The sequence below is a fragment of the Pediculus humanus genome, genomic scaffold (assembly GCF_000006295.1).
Source record: "Pediculus humanus corporis 1103172108254 genomic scaffold, whole genome shotgun sequence".
Classification (NCBI taxonomy): Eukaryota; Metazoa; Arthropoda; class Insecta; order Psocodea; family Pediculidae; genus Pediculus; species Pediculus humanus.
Window position 1 is genome coordinate 78,142 of NW_002987823.1, and position 22,298 is coordinate 100,439.

Below are 22,298 nucleotides of genomic sequence, written 5' to 3' on the forward strand. Positions count from 1 at the left end.
TTCTTCTGCTAATATTTTGTTGTTGTTGTTTCCAATTCCTTTGTTTAAATTACATTTATCGTAATTATTTGTAAATAAATTTACGTTTGATGATTTTTTTACTTTCATATCAGAATTGTAATTATTTCTTACTTCTGAATTTAAAACTCTGTAAGAAGAAGAAAAGATGAGGGTGAGGAGGTGAGGAGGGGGGTGAGGAAAAGAGATTAATATTAAAACGATTAAAAAACAATTAAAAAAATAAATAAAAAGTTAAACCCCACAATAAATATCGGTATTATTAAACTTGAATAAAAAAAATGGGGGGAAAGGGGAGGGTAAGGGGGAAGGGGAGGGAAAAAGGGGGCGGGAAAACCTTTTAAATCTCGGATCCGAAATCCCAAATTTTTTCTTTTTAGAATATGGATTAGGAGGAATTCCAATATCTTCATTTACATAAAATTGTTCAACGGCACTTGATTGTCTTGGGCAATCTTTGGTTTTACAATTCATCGTATTATTTTTTAGATTTAAATTTGTTCTTCCCTGTTGATACCAATTGTCTTCCCAATATTGACTGTTAAGACAAACAAACAAACAAACAATTTTCTTTTTAGTAAATTATTAATATCAAAAATATTGATAAGAGATTGATAAGATGACGTTTAAATAACAATATACGAACCGATAAATAACCGATGTTTGTTGTTGTTGTTGTTGTTGTTGATGTTGTTGTTGTTGTTGTTGATGATGATGATCTGTTGTCAAAGAATAAAATTCATTTGATGTCGTCGTCCATTCATTCATTCTGATGTTTCAAACGTATAATTTTTAAACAGTTTAAAAAAAAAAAAAAAAAAAAAAAATTAATATTTTTTTTTAAAAGTTAAAAACAAACTAAATAAAAAAAAAAAAAAAAGCGAAACAAAACAAAACAAACACAAACACCAAACACAAACACAAAATTTTAAATAAGGGAACTATGACGAATGACGAGAACCCCCAAATGTGAGAGAGAGAGAAAAAAACAAAACAAAAACAAACGTGTCAAAAGTTTACTTTGAAGTTTTTCCCTTTCTCTCTCTCTCTCTCTCTTATTGTTTATTTATTTAAAAATTTTTACCGCGAAATTTTTAAAATTTTTTTTTTCGCGAATGTTCTTTAAATAATAATAATAATAATTAATTTTTGTTTCAGATTTTTCAAAATACGTTGCTTCATACTCTTCGGTTCGTCTCTCTCTCTCTCACTCTCTCCTATAATTAATTGATTAAACAACGATGGTTTTTTTTCATTTTTTATCTCACTCACACACACACGAGAACGCATGGAAACACGCGCATTCACCCACTTTTTTTTAATAATAATAATAAAAAAACAAATAAAATCATTTGAATTGTTTTAAAATAAAAATTAATATTTAATTTAAATTATGGGGGGGGGGGAATTTTTTTCAATGAAACGTTAAATATTATTATTATTATTTATTTATGGATCGATCGATAATTTATCGATCGATTTATTATTATTATTATTACATACAAATTTTACGAAAAAAACGTTACATTTTTTTATTTTTTTTGTTGATAAAAAGAAATTTATTTAAATGATAATGATAAGACAAGGGGATGGTGTGAGGGTAGGGATAAGGGAAGGGGGAGGGGGAGGGTTAAAGGTTTTTGAATGACGTAAAACGAAATTAATTTTTTTTTCCTTCCTTACTTCCATAAATTAAATTTTTTAAAAAAAGTTTCGCGTTTAAAAAACTGAAAAAAAACGAAAAACTTTCAAGTAAAAATTTACAAAAATTTTTTTTTTATATAATAATTATTATTACTTAACAAACCATAGTTTAATAATAATAATAATAAAGAATAAAATTTTATTTTTTCTGTTATTTAAAATAATAATAACAATAATAATAATAATAATAAAAAGACTTTTTGTACGAAAAGTAATTTAAAACTTGTGTAAAACGTTTTATAGCCGCATAAGAACAAAAAAACAAAAAAAAAAATTATATTAATAATATTTTATTTAAATAAATTGATAATAATAATAATAATAATGTTACGAAATTATATAATAATAATAATAATAATAATTAAAACTGTTGTGTTTATATATATTTAAAAATAAATAAGTGGAATGAAATAAATAGATGGTAAGAAAGTTTTAATTAAAAAAATAAATAAATAAATAATAAAAATTATGTATATGAAAATTACTTTTCTCTTCTAGATATAATTTATTACTAATAATAATAATAATAATAATAATTTCCTTTGATTTCCTTTTTAATAAATTTTCAAAACTATTATCTATAAAAAAAAAAAATAAAAATTTTGTTCGTTAATTTAACCGATAATTTCCCACAGGTAAATAAAAAAAAAAAAAAATTTTAATATTCTATCGATATCATTTATCGTACATTAACGAAATAAAAATTAAATGATAATAATAATAATAACAATAGATATTTTAATAATAATAATAATAATTTTATTTTAATTTTATTAATTAATTTTCTTCTCGAGAACTTTTTTCTTCTATTCTTTACTGACAACAATTTATTGTTGATATCGTATTTAATGATCGAATATAAATGACGTCATTGAACAACGTTTTTACATTTTGGGTTAATTAAAAATTTGCAATAATGATTTACGTCGTACGTTCAAATAAATCAATTTGATAAACTCACAATTATAAAATCAAAATGTTTAGTTAGTGTCGGTTTATTTTTTTAAATTATTTACATTTTAGACAAGGATAAATAATTAACGTTAATTTTTGGAAAAAAAAACAAAATTTTAAATCTACATAATAACTTTTTGCAAAAATTATTTAAAAAAAAGAAAAAAATCCTTTTAAAATTTTCTTGTTTATTCCTTAAGCATTTTTACAAATAAATAAAACAGTTTATTATTTTTTTTTTTTACTATTCTATTAATACCAATAAACTTTTTTTGGAATTCTATTTTCTTCTATGTTATATTCTTCCATTAAACTCATTTCGAAAGTTTGTAGAGTCGGTACAAAAGTTATTTTGGTTACTTCTTTAGCTGTTGTGTCCTTTTTTTTCTCTGAAATGTAATTTTAAACATTTAAGTTTGTCACAGTCATTGTTATTAGAATGATAATAAACAAAAAAAACAAAAAATGTATAATTTACCTTGGTAAGTTTGTTTCGTTTTGTAATCATAGGTTTCCTCTTCTAAAAGTGGCATCGGAATAATTCTACCTGTTCTTTCCGATACTCTAACTTTCTCTCCTTTTTCATCGTACCTCCATAAAATTTTTGTAGGTTTTCTATAAATACAAAAAACTTTTTGAATTTTTTTAACCTCTTTTGGAACTTTAATTAAAATCTTTTTAAAAATTTCAAAAAACTTATGTATAAAAAATGAATAAGTTTTCTACTAAAAACATTCGAAATGCAATTAATCGTTATTACTTACAAATCATTCGGATCGACTAATGCAATTTCTGATGTAACTAAAAGAGGAGCTTCAGCTTTGACAAGCATACCAGGAAAATTTTTTGTTTTTCCAACTAATTTAAGGTATGTGTTAAGACCTTCGACTAAAACCCAATTCCTTTCCTGTATTATTTCACAAACTATTCCCTGTTTTCCTTTATCTTTACCAACTAATACTTCAACCTAAAATAAACAAACATTACGATACTTATTACTATCTTATAATGATATATTAACAATATTTGAAAATCTTTTAATGAAAATATTTTTCTTACTCTGTCACCTCTGAATACACTCCATTCTTTAATAGGCTCAATCCATACTTTTTTAAATTTAGCATTCTCAATATTTGCAGTCTGAAATTCCATTGACCATGGTTCATGAATAGTAAAATTATTTTTAATTCTTTTTATGTATATTTGTCTATAATTGGGTAGTTTAGGAGGTTTATATTGAATCTGAAAATTAAAATTACTTATTTAAAACATGTAAAATAAATAAATAAGTATTAACAAACAAAAAAAAAAAAAAAACTAAAAATTTTACTTCTTCTAATGTTTTCTTGATATATCTTTCTGGTAAATTAGAATGTTTTTTAGTTAATTCGGCAACTTTTGCATTTCTCCATGCGTTCAAACCTGGTATTCTCATATTTTAAAAGAATATTATTAATAATTAATAAAATAAATAAAATCACAATGAAATCATAACTTAACTTTACCGTACAGTTGATTTTAGGTTATTTACTACGTTTACGCACGTTTGTCTTCTGCCACTTTTTTTTTTTATTTAAAGTGAGCTTTTTTTAAATATGAGTAAAACATTGTTTTATTATTTATAATTTAAATTTTATTTATGTTAAAATAGTTTTATTATTTATAATATTAGTTTATTAATTTATTGAAATTGATTTTTTTTCAAAATTAACATTTATTTAAGGACAAAAATAAAAAAAAAGTTTAAGCAGTTCAATTTATTGAATTTTCAATGGAACAAAAAAATTTAATGATGACATAATTAGTTATAAATAAAAATTAATTAAGCTAAAATAATTACAAAAAATAAATAATAATAATAAATATTAAATAACAAAACATTAACCTAATTAAAATTATTTAAATTAACTATACATAATTTAATTTTTAATAATACTGTTTTGATTTTTATCAATCTTTACACCTTTATTATCTCTCATTATTTTTTCTGTAGTTGTGTCCGTTGAGTTTTTATTAATTTTTTTACGATTAATATCAATACCTAAAAGATTTGAAATAAATTCAAGTCCTTCTTGTGCTGATTGATTAACTGCTTCAATAAATGATTGTTCATCTTCTTCAGAACTCTGCGTTCTGAAAATCAAAAAAAAAAAAAAATTATCAAATGTATATTTTTTAAGTTTTAACCTTTTTCAAAAGGTTGTTGTTGTTCTTCTAAATGTATTACTCACGTCGTTTCTTCTTCTTTAGATGTTTCATCAGTGTCTGTAAGGTTACCAATGGTTTTATCAACAGTCATACCATTTGGCCCCATGTTAAAACACCCAACAGGATACTGAGCAGTCACTTCACCCAAAAAAGTTGGTTCAAAATTCAAACAACCGACCATACCATCACCACTTTCTTTCAAATCCGAAAATCTAGCACATATTTCAGCAAAATAACTCAACAAAGGCATACATGTACCTTTTTTAGTTTTATTCGTTACCGTTTGACTATGTAAAACGCTATCACCATAAGAAACATTTAACAAAACTCCTTCTTCTTTGGATAGATATTTTATATTGACACAACCTTAAAAAAAAAAAAAAAAACAAATTAACGTGTGAAACAATGGGAAAAATTTTAAAATAATCAATCAATCAATTTACCTGGTCCTCCTAAATCGATTACATTTGATATATTAAAATCTACACAACAATCACATTTCATTCCATAACAATCGCAAGAACTTTGAATTGATGATTCTTCTTCTTCTCTTTTTGATGGTTCATTGTCATCATCGCCATCGGTGAATGCGCTCATCAAATCCCATTTAAATATATCTGTTTAAAAAAAAAAAAAAAAAATTTCTTACACAAATCCCAATCACAATATGTATGCACACACAGGGGAAATATAATATAACTCACCTCCAAAAATGCTGCCGGATGCAGTACCCACTGCAATGGCACACGTCACTAAAAATAAATAATATTTAAAAGACATAGTTTAATAATAAATATATATATAAAGTTCATAAAAAATCCGAGACGTGTCTACACTTCAAATGCTCTACTCCCTGTTTGTTCTTATTACTACAATTTCCAGCAACAACAACAAAAAAATAAAATCAAACGAGTTTGAGAGTCCGTTGATGTCACTTAAATGAAATGAATCACTTGATTTATTCCTACTTTCTGGGTTTTTACAATGTAGTTTATACACACACCGTGTACGTACACATACACGCACACGCACACACGCACGTACCTAAATTGCAGTTAGTAACCGTGAAATCATTACTCCGTGGAAATTACACGTAAGAAAGAGAATGTAAAAGATAAAAATGATCTTAATTTCATTATATTTGTTTGAAAAATTTAATGATGAAACAGGACCGTATCTTAGTGGAAAAATTACATAGATACCCTAACGACTATCCCCATTTTTTTAAAAATCAGGGATTTTGTTTATGGTTTAATAATTTTTTTTTTTTTTTTACAGTTTAAAAAATTTATTGATTTGTATCGATCATGTTTTAATATAAGAAATTTATTGTTTTATAGGGTCAACATCCAAATACGCCACTGGAAAGCCGATGAAAAATCCAATGTTAAACCAGGTCAGGATGTCACCTACTTCCGGGCGTGGGCGGAACTTTAACAAACCTAAACTTTCTCTTACCAACTACAAAGAAAAAAATAATTTTCTCATTAATTTTTTTTTTTTTTTTTTTTTTAATGGATCGGAGAGAGACTATGTCAATATTATGTTCTTTGAACTGTTCGTGCTCCTCCCCTTTTTCCCCACCCCTCAACCTCTTCCCACCCTTTACCCCACCCCCTTTTCCACCGCCCCACCCCTTCGAGAAAAAAAACTAATGTCAGTTTATTATTTAAAATTATTTTTTTTGTAAAAAATTTTTTATCAACGACATAAACAGAACGGAAACTTATGAAAAAAAAAAAAAAATCGCGAGAAATCGAAATAAATAATAATAATAATAATAATTGTTTTTTTCGAAAAAGTTTCGGTTAATTTAAAAAAATATGAGTAATTATAGTTTCCGACAAAAGAAATTTTTAACTTGTTCTAAATTTTTTTTTTTAATACACGATTTTTAGCCTCGTTTTAAGAGAGAGAGAGAAAGGGAAAGCGGTTTTGGAAGTGTGTTTACCTGTTAGTAGAGAAAATAGCGGTTAATTTTTTATTAATAATAATAATAATTTTTCACCATTTTTCCGAGGGTTTTTATGTCTGGGAAATTTTTTTGTTGTTTAATTAAAATGATTGTTTAAACAAACAAACAAAAAAACGAATTATTATTTATAAATAAATAAATAACGAGTATTTTTAATAAATATATTTATTTTTAAAAAAAAAAAAAAAAGATGGTTCATTCGATTTTTTAAAAATAACGGTTTTTTTTTTTTTTTAAATGGAAACGCGATACGAACCGCGTTCCGGTTAAGTAAAATGTCTTCGATTTTAACGCACGTAAAAAAATATTTATTTATTATAATAATCATAGTGACGTCATTATTAAAATATTTATTTAAAAAAATTATTAATAATAATAACTTTCTTTTACCTGCGTGTATGCGTGCGTGTGCGTATGTGTGTGAGTCAGATATCAATTAAATTTTTTTACAAGTGAAAATTTCTCCAGTTCAAAGAACTTTTAAATTAAAACGAGGTTTTTTCTCTCTTAATAATAATAATAATAATAATTAACGGTTATGATGATGATGATGATAATAATGATAAGGAATCGTATTAAATCTGGAAAATTTAAATTATTATTATTAAAAAAAATTAATTAGTTTTAATTTAATTAATAATTGATGATCCAAAAAAAAAAAATTTCAATGGGAGCGGTAACGTGCGTGTGTGAGTGAGTGAGTGCGTGAGTGCGTTTTAGTATTATTATTATTCGTTTGAAATTGATAGTAAAATAAAAAAAACAATAAGTCGGCTATAAAGAAACCGTCGTGGACCCGATGACCGACTTTACCCATGTAAAGTTTGTATCCATGTTGTTGTATTCGACAATCCAAGTCAGTCTTGTTAGTTTTTTTATACAACTCACTTCATCATCCTCCTGGAGGATAGATACTTTCACGTTAGTCAGTTTAAGTGAAATTTTTTTTTTTTTTGTGGTTGTTGTTGTTGTTGTTGTTTTGTGCGTTTGTATGTACGCAACACTCTCGATGAGACTTATCAATTGATCGTTACTTATAATTTTTTTATAATCAGAAAGAAGCAGGTGAGTTTATTTATTTATTTTTTAACGCCCGTATAATTTTATTTAAAAAAAAAAAAAACTTATTAAACCTTAGAACCTTTAATAAAAAATTTTAATAACTCGTAGTAATAATAATAATAATAATAATTAATAAATTTAAAATAATAAAAAAAAATTAATTTTTACCGGTAATAAGGTCAAATATTGGCGGATATCTTTTAAGGTCACGGTCGAACAACAACGGATTTTCTTTTTCTCTCCATTTTTTACATTATTATTATTATTATTATTTAAATTTAATTAATTATTAATATATTATTATATGTAAGAGTAAGAATATTTTTAAAAAAATATGATTTGAAAGTTTTTTTCAATAAGTGATGTCGTATAAGGTGAAATGAGGATCCGCTCTAAATCTCTTAACATGGATAACGAAACTTCCGGTTTTGTATATTGAAAAAACGTTAAAAGAAAAGTAGACTGTTCGTATAATTAAATTTTTTTTTTTTTAATAACTATAATAAAAAAAAACTGTTATTTAAAAAATTATAATAATTAATAAGTTTTTAGTTATAATTTTAGTTAGTCGTTGATTGGTTGGTTCGTGAATTTCTAGAATAAATAGAAAAAAGTTTTTTTTTTTTTTTTTTTTTTTTTTTACTCAAAGGTATTAAACGAGAACCTGTTTTTTTAATATATATATAAATATAAATATATTTTTTATTTTTTAGGGGCCCGGGGAAAGAATGCGGCTATCGGTCGTATTCAAATTACTTCTAGTCTTTCTTTTTTTGGCCTTTGCTGCTGCAAGAAATATTGGTAAGAATAATTAAAATTTTTTTTTTTTTTTTAGGGTTGGTAGATTATTAATTGTTTGATAAAAAATGTTTCAGATTCGAAAATAACAACCAAATATGTAGCCAAAGACAATAAAAAAACTACAGCCGTCCTTCGGCAAGGGCCACCCAATAGATATTGCGCATGCACAAATAAAATGTGTAATTGCTGCAGAGATTTTTCATTGCCGGTCGTACCTGTTAAAGGACCAGGATGTGCTTCGATCATGTACGCTCAAAAAGACACGATGTTGGTAACGCTGTCGTTCGGAGACAGAGTCCTTACCAATACGACGATAAGTGGAAAAGCTCCTAAACCTATTTGTATGTCTTTACCCGGAGGTATATCACAATTTTGCGGACGAGTTTATGGTGTGTCTAGAACGGGAGAAGACTTTAAAGCTTGTTTAGGACTTGAATTGAGAGCGCTTGATGATATCGAGGCTGCGTTAAGAGTGTCATGCTTTAAATTTGGACCGAAAGGAGTTAACTTGGAGTCGGCGCCTCCGATTCCTGCTGAAACTGACAAAAAAGATCCCGACGATGACGATGATGACGATGATGATTACGATGATGACGACGATGATGATGATGACTTAATCAGCTTTGACGACGATGACGATGACGATGATGACGATGATGATGACGGTGCTTCAAAAGAAGAAAATGAAGTGGATTCAGATTCAGGGGATTACTCTGGTTTTAGCGTTTTGGGAGAAGATTTACTAGGTTCGTTTTTCGGCGACGGAAGTAGTAGCAGCAGCAGTAATAAAGTCAAGAGGAAAAAAATAAAAAATAATCAACAGCAACCAGTTCTAGTTAAAACTTCGACTACGACAAGAGCACCCGTTTTACCAGTGAGAAGAAGACCAATCACGGCAACGCAAAAGCCTTTGATAAAAGTTACAAAAGCGCCGACGAAAGTAAAAATTGGAAATTCTCAAAATTCAGTATCAGCAAGTCCGTCTCAAACTATAACTAAAATCACTTCGTCAACCGGAAATAAAAATAAAATTGTTTTAGTAAGGAAACCAGTAAATACAGTTCAACGTCCATCAACGGTCGCAACAACTTCCACCATGATTCCAAAAATTACAAATATTGTAACAAGTACTACTACCACTACAACTATGGCGACTCCTCCCGAGACTACTTCAATGCCTTCTTCAGTCTCTCACTCATCCGTGTCCATCATCACTAAGGAAACATTCGAAAAAAATCAAGAAAAAACGACAACTGAAAAATTAATGAAACCGTCGATGATGACGACAGAGCCACCCGTAACTTTCACGTTGCCCCCCGAAAAAAACACAATAAAAAATTACATCAAGATACCTCAAACAGATTTGACGAAAATCGAAGCTGTTGCTGCAATTGCACAACAAAGCGTCACATCTGGTTTGATTTCTTCTAGTTCTTTAGCTATGGACAACTTAAAGGATTCTTCCGAAGAAATGGTAACTCAACAGTATGAAAAAGTCACACCGCAAACTTCAAATCACAAACTATCAAGTAATGCCGAACAAATGAATTTTGTCAAAGTGGTTCCGACTTCATTTGTCACATCTTATCCAAAAGATGTAACTAAAATTAAAAATAATTTACCACAAAATGTTATGGTCAGCGAGCAAACATCCGACATGGTCACGCAAGCAATCAACAATCAAAATAAAGTTGTATTTTTTGCTCAACCCGATACGAAAGTAACAGATACGAACGACAAAGAAACCACCAACGATAAAAATGACGATGAAAATAATGATAAAGTAAACTTCGATAATGATGATGACGTAAATGAAAATTCAAGTACTCAAGAAATGGTTTCCACGACAATGAAAAACAAACATAAAAATAAAGTCGGATCTAATAAAGTAAAAAAACAACCACCCAAAAAACAAGAAGAAGATGAAGAAGATGATGACGAAGATGATGACTACTTAACCGGAATATTAGGGAGTGATAAAGATGAAAACGAATCAGGTGAGGATGCGGATGATAGCGGAGAAGAAAATAATAATAATAATAAATTAGTTAACACTTCGTTAAATAATAAAAAAACTTCAAATAAACACAATGAGAAACCGGATTCCGATGAAGAAGATGATGACAAAGACGAAGAAAGTAACGAACAAGGAGAAGACGAAGAAAGCGATAATGAAAATGAAAGTGATGAAGATGAGGAGGACGACGACGATGATGAAGTTGCACAAATTTTAGGCGAAGCTCCCGTAAAAAAGAAAAATAAAAAACCTGGCGTCGTGAAAACAAAAAAGCCAACCGCAACAGAAGCGAATAAACAAAATGCAAATAAGGAAGACGAAGATGAAGATGAAGATGACGACGATGACGACGACGATGACGATGATGATGATGATGATGATGATGATGATAGCGACACTGATGAAAGTATTTTAAACATTTTAGGCTCGGAAGATAGCGACGACGAAAAAGAAAATAATAAAAATAAAAAGAAAAATAAACATCCCTCTAACAATGTGAAAGTAACACAAACTACCCTAATTAAAAAACCCGTCACCGAAAGAATCACGCTAAACACTGAATCACCAAAACCGGAAACTCAGAGTTACGTCACAAGAAAGCCGGTAACTCCTACATTACCACAAACAACAATTTCCAAAAAACCAATTACTCAATCGGTCGCACAAACAATTTTAACAAGATTTCCAACGACTCCAGTAGTCACACAAAATTCTATCGAAACCGGAACTCAAATGTTGAAAATTAAAAATCCGACAACGGAAGACAAAGTGCAAACGATAATAATGAAAGTACCAAACACTCTTCAGGTGACTCAAAGCATGGTATATAAAAAACCAACCCTCCAAACGACGGAAGAAGTATTTACACCAACTGATTTCAAAGAAGATTCTTCCACGACTATGGTAAACGATGAAAAAATAACATCGGAGGAGGTTAACACGGAAAAAGTTTTTCTTTATCAACCGGAAAACACATTTACATTTAAAACTCCTTTGGAAAAACCTACGCACAACAGAATAACCGTTTATCAGGTACCGACGGAACAAAAATACATAATATACAACGAACCCGACGAAGAATTTGTCGTTAACGATGCAACAATACCCTACAATCAAATAACAAAAACTCAAATCCAAGAGGAAAATCCGAACAAACAAACAAGCGAAGAACAATCGAACGATGCCGAAGACGAGGATACCAGCAGCGAAGAAGAATCTGATGAAAAAAATGTTAAACACACCCTTATAGCATCCCTAAGCGATAAATACGAAGAAGGTGAAGATTTGGGTGAAGATCAAGATGATTTAGATATTGAAGATTCCGAAGATGAAGAAAATGATTTCAACGGTCGTAAAATTAAAGGAAAGAAAAATTTTAAATCGCCACCACCATCACCATCGCCATCGCCATCGCCATCGCCACCACCATCCTTACTACGTCTGTCTTCGTCGTCTTCGGGGGGGAAGAAGAAACCAATAAAAACCCTAAACACTCCAAAATTATTAAAATTAAGTGAATATCTCATACAACCTAAAAAATACATAAAACCTCCAGATAATGATGATAAACTCATAAGTACAAGTAGAACGCACAGAAGGATGAACCTGGATAGGTTATTATTAGGTTTTTGATTTTATTTATTAATTGTAATTAAAATAATTATTATTATTATTTATTTGTATATTTTTAAGACTATTAGTAATTTATTTTTATAAACGAGTGCTTTTATTAAAAAATCTTTAATAATAATTATAACTCATCATTTCCGACATTTTTTACAAAAAAAAAAAAAAAAAAAAAAAACGTTTAATTAATTAATTAATTAATTTTTTTTTGCTCAATTTTTATTATTTATCTAGTGCCCAATTTTTTAGTATTAACCTATGACATATTCTACTACCACTACTACCACTACAACTACTACTACTACTAAAAATTAATAAATATTTATTATAACGGTTTTTTTTTTTTTACGAAATTCCACATTACAGACTTTTTTTTTTTTAAATTTATCCGTTATTGGCTCGGATCCGTTTTTTTTGGTTTCGGGGGGCGGGGGGGGTTTCTCTCTTTAAAAATAAAAAAAAAAATGTCTTCCATAAGTTTTTTATTTAAAAAAATAAAAATTTATTATTTTTATAATCAATTTTCTTGTTGTTTTTGTTGTTATTGCGACATTTTTTATCTTCCTGTCGTTCTTCCTTCTTCATTTAAATTTTGTATTCCCGAAAATGATTGATCGAATTTGTTTTAACGTATACGTAAACATAATGACGTCGCAGGGAAAAAAATTTTAATTTAATAATAATAATAATAATGATAATAATAATAATAATTTTTAGGTCAGACAGATTAATCGAATCGTTTTCGAAAAAAAAAACGATTTCTATATATATAAATATAATGCTTAACTTCCGTTTGATTGATTATTATTATTATTATTATTATTATTATTTTTTTTTTTTTTTTTTTTTACAAGAGATTTTCTCTTCTGTTATTTAACGTTTTAAATTAATATTTAAATTTTTTTTTTTTTATTCATAGGAACATGTTTTTTTTTAATGTCGTAAATGATTTCTATTTACTTTAATTAAAAAAAAAAAAAATCTACTTTCTTTTTCGGTAGGGAAAAAATTATTATTATTATTATTATTTTCATTTCGATCAGTATATGTACATCATCCTTCTGAACAATTCGTTGTTGTTATTATTATTTTTAATAAACAAAAAACAATGTGGTTTTTTTTAAATTTTTTTTTATTAATTGTAGTTAACGGTGGAAAATTTGCATCATCATCATCATTATCGTCGTCGTCGTCGTCGTCATCAACGGAATATTCGAGTACCGGTAAGTTATCAAAAAATGACCTAGATAAATTTATTCTCATTACATTTTAAAACATTTTTTTTAATGATGCTGAGATATGTACAGAAGCAAATAATAATAATAATTTCAGGTACGCGACAGGAACTAAGGGAATCGCATAATAAAAAATTAGAAATATTTAAGGGAAATAATGTAACACAACTTCGCGAAGTTAAAATGCCCTGTCAGTGTTTGGAGGGTGAGTGCGGGTGTTGTACAGGAATAATAATGCAAAATTTTAACATAAACATACGACAGCATCTCTGTATAAACATGACGTACGAACCTGAAGATCTTGCAATTGGTGTCAAAATGTCTTTCAACGATATCGTTTTATTAAGCAACAGAGTTTCAGGTAAGTGAAATTGTTGTTGTTATAAAAAAAAAAGAAAATTTCAGGTATGATCCAACGATTGTATTTATTATCGACAGGAAAAAATCCACCGCCTTTGTGTTTGACCGTTCCAAGATTTACAAACATAAAATTTTGCGTTAAATTTACAAACGTTTACATAATAAATAGAAACATTCATGCGTGTGCAACGTTGGAAACGGAATGGAACAAGAGAACTGTTTTCTCATTTAATTTAGATTGTTTAAGACTCGGTTTGAACGGTGTTGCTTTGGTTTCCGCTGAAGATGGCGGAGGATTACCGCATCCAATTGATCAAGAAGTTGACAATATTGAAGATTACGATGAGCTAATTGAAAATCAAACGAATAAACCAAATAAAAACAAGACGAGTACTCCGAAACCTGTTAAAAAACCTACTACTACCACCACCACCACGGCTGCCACCACTACTGCTGCCGCCATCAATGTTGCCACCAATGCTGCCGCACACAATGCTGCCACCACCAATGCAGCCACCATCGCTGCTGCCGCACACAATGCTGCCACCACCAATGCAGCCACCATCGCTGCTGCCGCACACAATGCTGCCACCACCAATGCAGCCACCATCGCTGCTGCCGCACACAATGCTGCCACCACTGCTGCCACCAATGCCGCCGCACACAATGCTGCCGCCACCAATGCTGCCACCCGCCAATGCTGCCACCGCACACAATGCTGCCGCCACCAATGCTGCCACCGCCAATGCTGCCACCGCCAATGCTGCCACCACCAATGCTGCCACCGCCAATGCTGCCACCGCCAATGCTGCTACCACTGCTGCCACCACCGCCACTAAAGTTTCCTCTAATTCTACGACGGAAAATAACGTTTAACGTTAACAATTAATCATTATTATTTTTTAAAAGCATTTTATTGTATTTAACCAATCGAATATTCATAGAAAACCAATTAATTTTTTTTTTTTTTTTAAACATTAAATATTTATTTATTAATTTATTTATTGTTATGCTTACGTAAGTTATTTTTTCGTAATAAAAAAAAAAATATCAGAAAACTTTTAATTTTTAACGAACCAAAAAGTAATTAAAAAAGTTTTTAAAAAAAACAATTGGGAAAACGTGTTTTTGTTTTGTTTTTTATTTAACCGAACATAAAAATTAATTTTTAATTACATTTTAAATAGAAATAAAAATTTTACAACAGAAAAATAATAAATCAATACAAAAATGAAAAAAAAAAAAGGAAAAATGTGGGGGGGCAGGAATAAAAAAAAATTTTCTTTTTGTATTTTACACGGTTTAAAGGAAAAATTTGTAATAAATTTGTTATTGCCATTTTTTTTTTTTCACGATTTAATTTTAAAATCGAAGGAAAAGAAAAACAACAACGATATATCGATATTCTTTCAATGAAATAAGTATTATTATTATTATCATTTAAAATAATATATATAATAATAATTAATTAATTTGTATTCGTCGAGACCTGATAATAAAATTTTTGTTTGTTACAGACAAACATGCGTAAAAATAAAAGTCATCATCATCATCATCATCTGTCACATAATAAGGGGGGAGGTGGGGAAGGGGGGGAATAAATGATTAATCGATATATAACACACAAATATCAATTGAATAAAAAAAAAAAAAAAAGAATAGATTGACATAAAACGGTTACCTTTTACCATATATACCTTTCTTCAACTTCAAAAACGAGTTTTTTTTTTTTTTTTTTTTTTTTTTTTTTTTTTTATTCCATTTATTAGAGAAATGGTTTAACGACCCGAGTTAAAATAAAAAAATTTTATTTGACTTTTTATTATTATTAATATTATTTATATTTTTAAACAAAACAACTTGCCGCAGTTGAAATCGGGAAAAGATAGACTAAAGATGTCATCATCAACAACATCATTTTTGTGTATTTTATTTTTTTTAGGTATTTTAATAGCGACGGTTTCTTCAACTTTAGGTACGTATAATCTTTTTTATAATTAATAAAAAAAAATTATTATTATTATTATTATTTAAATGTATATGAAAATGTTTTTTTTTTTTTTTTTATATAATACAGAAGAAAAAAAAAGAAAATTTTCAATACAACCGGAATGGAAAATATATTATAATGTAAATACGAATAAAACAATCGACGCCATTGATAGTAATAGTTCGAAAGTAGAAAATCTTAAATTGTTAAAAAGATTATTAAGAATCGGATTTGGTCCGACACCATGTTCTTGTCAAGATTTAAAATGTTCATGTTGTGCTGGTGTTAATGTTTCCTTCGTCGGTTTCAAACGAGAATTTTGTTTGAATATGGCTTACGAGGCAAAAGAATTATCACTCGGTGTCGAATTGAAAATGAATAACAATTCGCTATTCAGTCATAAAATTTCTGGAAAAAATCCACCCCCTGCATGTGTTCCAGCACCCCTACCACTTCCATTTTCTGCACTTGTTAACCTATGCGTGAAATTTTACAACATTCAAACTTCCGGTTACAATTTATTCATGTGCGTTGATTTTGAAACCCGTATCATATCCGCACCTGTATTAGTTTTACATTTCGATTGTTTTAAAATGGGAGCCGATGGAATTCAACATTTCAAACCTGAGGATGCTGCTACGATAATGGAAATCGAAGATGTCGATTGTGAATCCTCATCATCGTCCGCGGAAATGGAAACCTACGATGAAGTTTTCGAAGATGATAAAAAAAATAAAACTCAACAAGTAGGTACACATAAAGCTACGGATAAGGAATAAGTATCGATTTATTAATTAACATAAAATAATTATTTATGTAATCAAAAAAAAAAATTAATTATTATTATTATTATTTAACGCAAAATATCAATATTTTTAATTACACATATATATTTTAAGCCTTTAAAAACGATAAAAATAATCGTCTGCTTTATTAGTATCACCTACAAAAAAAAAATGAATAACTTATTTATTTATTTAATTAATTAATAAATTATTTATTTATTTATTTATTTATTTAATAATGCTCACAGGGTTTATTTTTTATTATCGTAACATTTGATTGTATCATTTCCGTCGGATTTTCCCGTATCAATCTCATTTTTTCAACAATTAACATATAAATCACAGCTCCTAAAATAGCACCAACGTGTGAACCTATAATTGTCACGTACCAATAACTGGAAGAACTGAAAAAATAAAATCAATCAATTAATTTCCTTTTGTGAATCGATTGATCGATTGATTGGTAATTAATTACTCGAATACATCCGATCCCCAATCGGTTATGTAAGTAAAAAATCTCGGTGATAAATCACGAGCTGGGTTAATGGCAAAACCTTGATTTATTCCCAAAGAACATGCGATGCTAATTAACGTTAATGATACGTAAATTGGTACCAAATACGATGGAATTTTATTAAATGGATCCGTGATGGCGTTTATACCGAGAACAAGTATCATGGATCCTAAAATCTAATAACGTATTGATTAATTTTAACTTTATTTCTTTTCTTTTAAAACCTAAACTTCGATTAAATCGAATAAACCTGATCGATAAAGGATCCAATAACGGATAAATCATTTTTTGGATAAGTCGCGAAAATTCCAGCCGTGGTTTTATTTATTCCATAATCCGAATGAAAAGCTTTAAACGAATCTGGAAAAAATCGATACTTTAATTAATGATAAGAATTATGATAAGGATATTAAAGTAATTAATTACTCTTACCAATGTATAATAAATAAGTTATGCAGGCACCGAGAAAAGCTCCCAAATATTGTGCAAGAATATAATGTGGTATTTTACGCCATTTAAATTTTTTTACAATTGCCGCCGCAACGGAAACAGCCGGATTTAAATGTCCACCTAAAAATAAACGAATTAAAAATGCATTCTTTTTAATAATAATAATAATGATGATGATGATGATAGTTGTGTTGTGTGTAAAAAACCTGAAATTCCTCCTGCGACAGACACTCCCAAAAATAAACCGAAACCGTATCCAAAATATATTGTTATGTTATTTCCTCCGGTACCATCCGTTAGAGTTGTTTGAGCAACGGCACTATTTCCCATAAACTAAAATATAACTCGTTTGAAAATTAATTTTTAAAATTTATTTATTTTATATTAAAAAAAAAAAATCTTACGACTAAAAGAAACGTTCCAATAAATTCGGCTAAAAATTCTCTGGCTACGTTTTTAATTGATTTATAAGAATTACCAAACGTCACCATCTTGTTTTTTTATTCCCGCTTCACTTTGTTAAATGTTTCTTTTTTTTTTTTAAATAACGCTTTACTATTTATTAATACCGTGTTTTTCATTAAATAACCAATAATAGAACATGTGACAATAATAATAATTATTTACTCAAACAATTATTAACACCATTGAATAATTTGCTTCTTTTTTTTTTTTTTTTTTTTTTTAAATTTTCAATGACAAAGTAATCAATTCCAAAAAAAAAAAAAAATTTGAAATTTTTTTTTTGTTAAATTAAAATTTTCTTAATCTCATAATACCTTCGTTAATGATTTACGATAATTTAACCGTAATAATAATAATAATAATAATAATTAATGGTAATTAATTAATAAGAAAAATTTTTTCCCAAGTGTTATTCAAGATGTAATGACGTAAAAACTTTCCTTTTTTTTTTTTACAATAAATTGATTTTATTTATAACAATTAATTAATAACTTTTATATCAAATAAAAAATAAATAATTTTATTTTGTTTTTTTTTTTTTTTTGTTTGTAATCTATTAAATGCAATCTCATAATTTAAACTAAGAAAACATTTTTAACATTTTCAGTTTGATTATGATAAATACTTTTTTTTGTAAGCATTGATTATTATTATTATCATCATCATCATCATCATCATCATGACTTTCAATAATTATCACATTTGCAATTTCAAACAGCCTATATTGAAACCATCGCCTTTGTACTGATTGACCAAAGACAATAATTTCAATTTGGGCTGTGACCAAAATGTACTTTGCAATTCGTATAACGTGCACAAATTTAAAAGTAAACTTTCGTGTATCGCCAGAGTCGGATATTTTTGCAGAGCTTCTTCCAGCAAAAGAATGGCTTCCTTTAATTTTCCAGAGTACAACTGGCAAACCGACATGTTGTTGACAGCCTGTAACGAGATAATAATCGCCTGATGGAAAACGGATTTCAAGGTACGTAACGTTTTTTTGGAAAAAAAAGTTTAAATTAAAGTCACGTGACTGTATGAACGTAACTTACGGTAATACTGTGAGGATCCAATTGGTAAGCTTTTTCAAACATTACATAAGCTTTTTCAAAATCGTTTTGAGTCAATAAAAATAATCCAGAATCTATCAGATCTCTTAGTTTGGGTTTATCTAACCTGTAAACGAAAGTAAAATGTAAAAACAAGAGTAAAATTATTTTTGAACATCAATTACATTAATTTTTTTCTTTTTTTTTTTTTTTCAGGAGTACCCGAGGTGTGCAGAAGCGAAGAGTTTTTCAGCTGATTTAACATCACCCAACTGAAGAAAAATTCTACCTAATGCAGACTGTAAGGATTTTATAGCATTCACATCTTGTTCTTTAGCTATAAGTTCTTGCATGACTTCGATAGCTAACGTGTAGTCCTGTCAAAAATAATAATTTTCAATTTAAAAGTTTTTGTTTAACGAAAGTAAATATGTGGAGACTGAAGAATTCATACTTTGTCCAACAAAGCTGTGTTCACAATAGAATGCAACACTCGAGATTCTCTTCCTGACCAAAATTTAATAGAAACTTCTCTGTCAGCAGGATTTAATTCGCAAGGAGTTCCATCTTCGAGTAAGTCCTTTTTTAAATTTGCCAACATCTGAAAAATTTATTTAAAAATACAATCTAGTCAACTTTCAAAACAAATAATTTAATTTCATTACAGGAAAAACAAACTTCATTGAATCACCTTTCGAACTGTAGATAAAATTGCACTCAATTTTGATAATGCTAATTGATGCTTTTTAACATGAGCAGGAAGTTGTGCGACAAGTAAGCGCAGACTAAAAGGTACCATTGACCCAGATCTACCTCCATATAATTCAGGATAAAATTGAAAAAACATGTCAGGCTTTTCTAAATCTCCAAATGGCTCTGATTCCTTTTGTGCGACAGTAAATGAACGAAGTTTTACTAAAAGTGATAGTCTAGTAAACCATAACTAAAAAACAATTATAAATTTGTTTAATGCTTTTTTTTTTTTTACAGCGATTGATAAAATTACTTAAGCAAATGTTGTGATTTACTTGTATGCTATGTACTGTGTGTTTACTAAGATGTCCAGCTCTACCAGCTCCTTGACCATAAATTGTAAGCAATTGTTTTGTTAAATTTACAGCAGATGTGTAGCAACCGGCTTGTATGAGTTCCCTTATCCCTCTGTCATCTTGTGTTACTTCAGCAGCAGACAGTACTTTTCTTTTAGCAGCTTCATTTGGACCTAAATAATAATGAACTGCTTCATAAACAGGATCTTTCTGTAACAAAAATATTAAAATTAATTGAAAAATGTGTGACTTTTAAATCGGAAATAGAAAGAAACACAATGTAGTATTGCAAAAAAAGAAAGTTTTGCATCTCTATAAGTTAAATAATTTTCAAAAATCTAACATAAATAACAAAATTGTTATTTTAACAAATATAATTTGATTACCATATCTTCTTCCAAAATCACTCCAGGCATAGTTAAATTTTCTCTCTTAGGAACATATGACCCAGGAGGAGAAGTAACCATTTCAATCAAAATTTTTCGAGTTTGCTCAGGAGGAATCCAAGCATCCCTGCTTCTTTCAGCTTCACTTATGTGTCCAGAATTGCTGAAACTTTCTTCCAGATTTGTAAGCTACAAAATATTTCATTAATACAATTTCCATATACATCTTTTGAACTGTTAAAAAAGTAATATTGTGAAAAACTTACAGAATCTAAAACATTTTCACTAGACAATAATTTTGAATTACCAGAATTTAAAGAAAGTACATTGCCACCTAAAATGAAAATCAAAACCTTGTGATTTTTCTTAAAAATAAATAAGTGTAACAATTTATAAGAATAGCAAACCTGTTGTTTCTGATAAAACATCAAAAAAATTGCTAGAATTAGATTCATTACTTTTAGCTGTAGTATCTATACTTTGAAACAATTTACAAACCATTGGTTCATCTTCATCATTTACTGTCATATTTTTAACTGTTTTATCTGTAACTTCTGTTCCTAGTGAATTGTTTGATTCAGAATTTGGAATTTGATCAAAAAACTCTTCGAATTTATCATTTTTTGATTTACTAAAATATTTGCTAATATCAGTATTATGAGACATTTCGTTTTTAATAATTTTTTAAAATCAAATAATTTCATAAAAGCAAAAATTCTATAAAAAAACTTGACATTTTTAGCAGTGTTTATTTTACCTGACGTAAGGTTAAGTTGCTTTTTCTTATCAGGTAAAATTCTAATTACCATTTGCTGCCACGACATTCTTTAAAAAATATTAAATTAAACGTATTAGTATTGATTATTTTTTTAACATTTTTTTTTTTTTTTAAATTAATAGTTTAGTAAAAAATAAATTAATTAAAATTATGGAGTCTAATGAAGGTTGGTTTATTATTAATTTAAAAAATAAAATTAATTTCATTATTATTATTAAAATATAAATGCAAGTTTTTCGACAACTTTTTTCAATACTTGTTAACGTACTTATCATAAAATTTTAATTTAATGTTTTATTAGCAGAAGATTCTGCTGTCGGAAAACCAGATGTGGAAGATTCACTACAAATTCAAGAAATGACTCAATCTTACTCCGAAATATCCGTTGGTTCCAATGAATCTATTAAAGATACTGATATTTTTACCGTTCCATTTCAAAAAACATCGAACACGAGTAGCAGCAGGCCTAAAAATTTAGATCTTCAAAGTGATCCAAAAATTCTTGAATTTTTACATAAAGATGGAACGGTGGAACGTGATGGAGATATGGTTATGTTTTTTTCAGAAGATTTAGAAAATAAAATAAAATTATCTAGTCCTATATCTAAAGTTGAAAGTTCTTTAGGATCAGGGGAAGGAAGCATAAAAAGTCCTTCATCTTGTCTATATAGGCAAACGCTAGAACCTAATTTACCACCTTTAGATCCTACAGTATTAAACGAGTTGGAAGCAGATGCTAGAAGAATAGCGACAGCTGTCGATTCTTTAACAGAAAACCTTGCAGGTTTGTTACATTCGATCTCTGCTTTGACTGTCGAATGTTTGGAAACATACAGAGATGCCGTATGTAGTACATGTGATGCTGTCGATTC

The 22,298-nt window shown here is 28.3% G+C and overlaps 6 protein-coding genes across 6 annotated transcripts in view; 2 read left to right on the plus strand and 4 right to left on the minus strand.

The window, feature by feature from the left end:
• Positions 1 to 2,928: 2,928 nt before the first annotated feature.
• On the minus strand, positions 2,929 to 4,111 carry Phum_PHUM476940 (mitochondrial 50S ribosomal protein L24, putative; the record flags this gene model as incomplete). Its single annotated transcript, XM_002430355.1, has 5 exons — positions 2,929 to 3,065; positions 3,155 to 3,291; positions 3,441 to 3,643; positions 3,736 to 3,918; positions 4,007 to 4,111. The coding sequence occupies 5 exons, from the start codon at positions 4,109 to 4,111 to the stop codon at positions 2,929 to 2,931; spliced, it is 765 nt and encodes a 254-aa protein (XP_002430400.1).
• A 792-nt stretch (positions 4,112 to 4,903) lies between these two features.
• Phum_PHUM476950 (uncharacterized protein) lies at positions 4,904 to 5,481 on the minus strand (the record flags this gene model as incomplete). The annotated part of the gene is made up of 2 exons (XM_002430356.1): positions 4,904 to 5,250; positions 5,328 to 5,481. 2 exons carry the CDS (start codon positions 5,479 to 5,481, stop codon positions 4,904 to 4,906), a joined length of 501 nt encoding a protein of 166 aa, XP_002430401.1.
• Positions 5,482 to 8,327: 2,846 nt separating this feature from the next.
• Phum_PHUM476960 (uncharacterized protein) lies at positions 8,328 to 16,729 on the plus strand (the record flags this gene model as incomplete). The annotated part of the gene is made up of 9 exons (XM_002430357.1): positions 8,328 to 8,351; positions 8,486 to 8,507; positions 8,571 to 8,587; positions 8,635 to 8,722; positions 8,797 to 12,315; positions 13,698 to 13,961; positions 14,039 to 14,350; positions 15,903 to 15,935; positions 16,038 to 16,729. 9 exons carry the CDS (start codon positions 8,328 to 8,330, stop codon positions 16,727 to 16,729), a joined length of 4,971 nt encoding a protein of 1,656 aa, XP_002430402.1.
• Positions 16,730 to 16,852: 123 nt separating this feature from the next.
• Positions 16,853 to 18,190, minus strand: Phum_PHUM476970 (Aquaporin-9, putative; the record flags this gene model as incomplete). Its single annotated transcript, XM_002430358.1, has 7 exons — positions 16,853 to 16,893; positions 16,982 to 17,139; positions 17,211 to 17,425; positions 17,500 to 17,609; positions 17,682 to 17,819; positions 17,906 to 18,032; positions 18,104 to 18,190. 7 exons carry the CDS (start codon positions 18,188 to 18,190, stop codon positions 16,853 to 16,855), a joined length of 876 nt encoding a protein of 291 aa, XP_002430403.1.
• Positions 18,191 to 18,860: 670 nt separating this feature from the next.
• Phum_PHUM476980 (tetratricopeptide repeat protein, putative) lies at positions 18,861 to 20,729 on the minus strand (the record flags this gene model as incomplete). Its single annotated transcript, XM_002430359.1, has 7 exons — positions 18,861 to 19,106; positions 19,217 to 19,340; positions 19,436 to 19,590; positions 19,668 to 19,793; positions 19,905 to 20,156; positions 20,242 to 20,472; positions 20,649 to 20,729. The coding sequence occupies 7 exons, from the start codon at positions 20,727 to 20,729 to the stop codon at positions 18,861 to 18,863; spliced, it is 1,215 nt and encodes a 404-aa protein (XP_002430404.1).
• A 1,054-nt stretch (positions 20,730 to 21,783) lies between these two features.
• Phum_PHUM476990 (uncharacterized protein) overlaps positions 21,784 to 22,298 on the plus strand; it is a gene marked incomplete at both ends in the record, with an annotated part of 1,201 nt that continues 686 nt past the window's right edge. The window contains one exon of the mRNA XM_002430360.1: positions 21,784 to 22,269. Within this exon, the coding sequence (XP_002430405.1) occupies positions 21,784 to 22,269 (486 nt within the window). The remainder of the gene's footprint in view (positions 22,270 to 22,298) is intronic.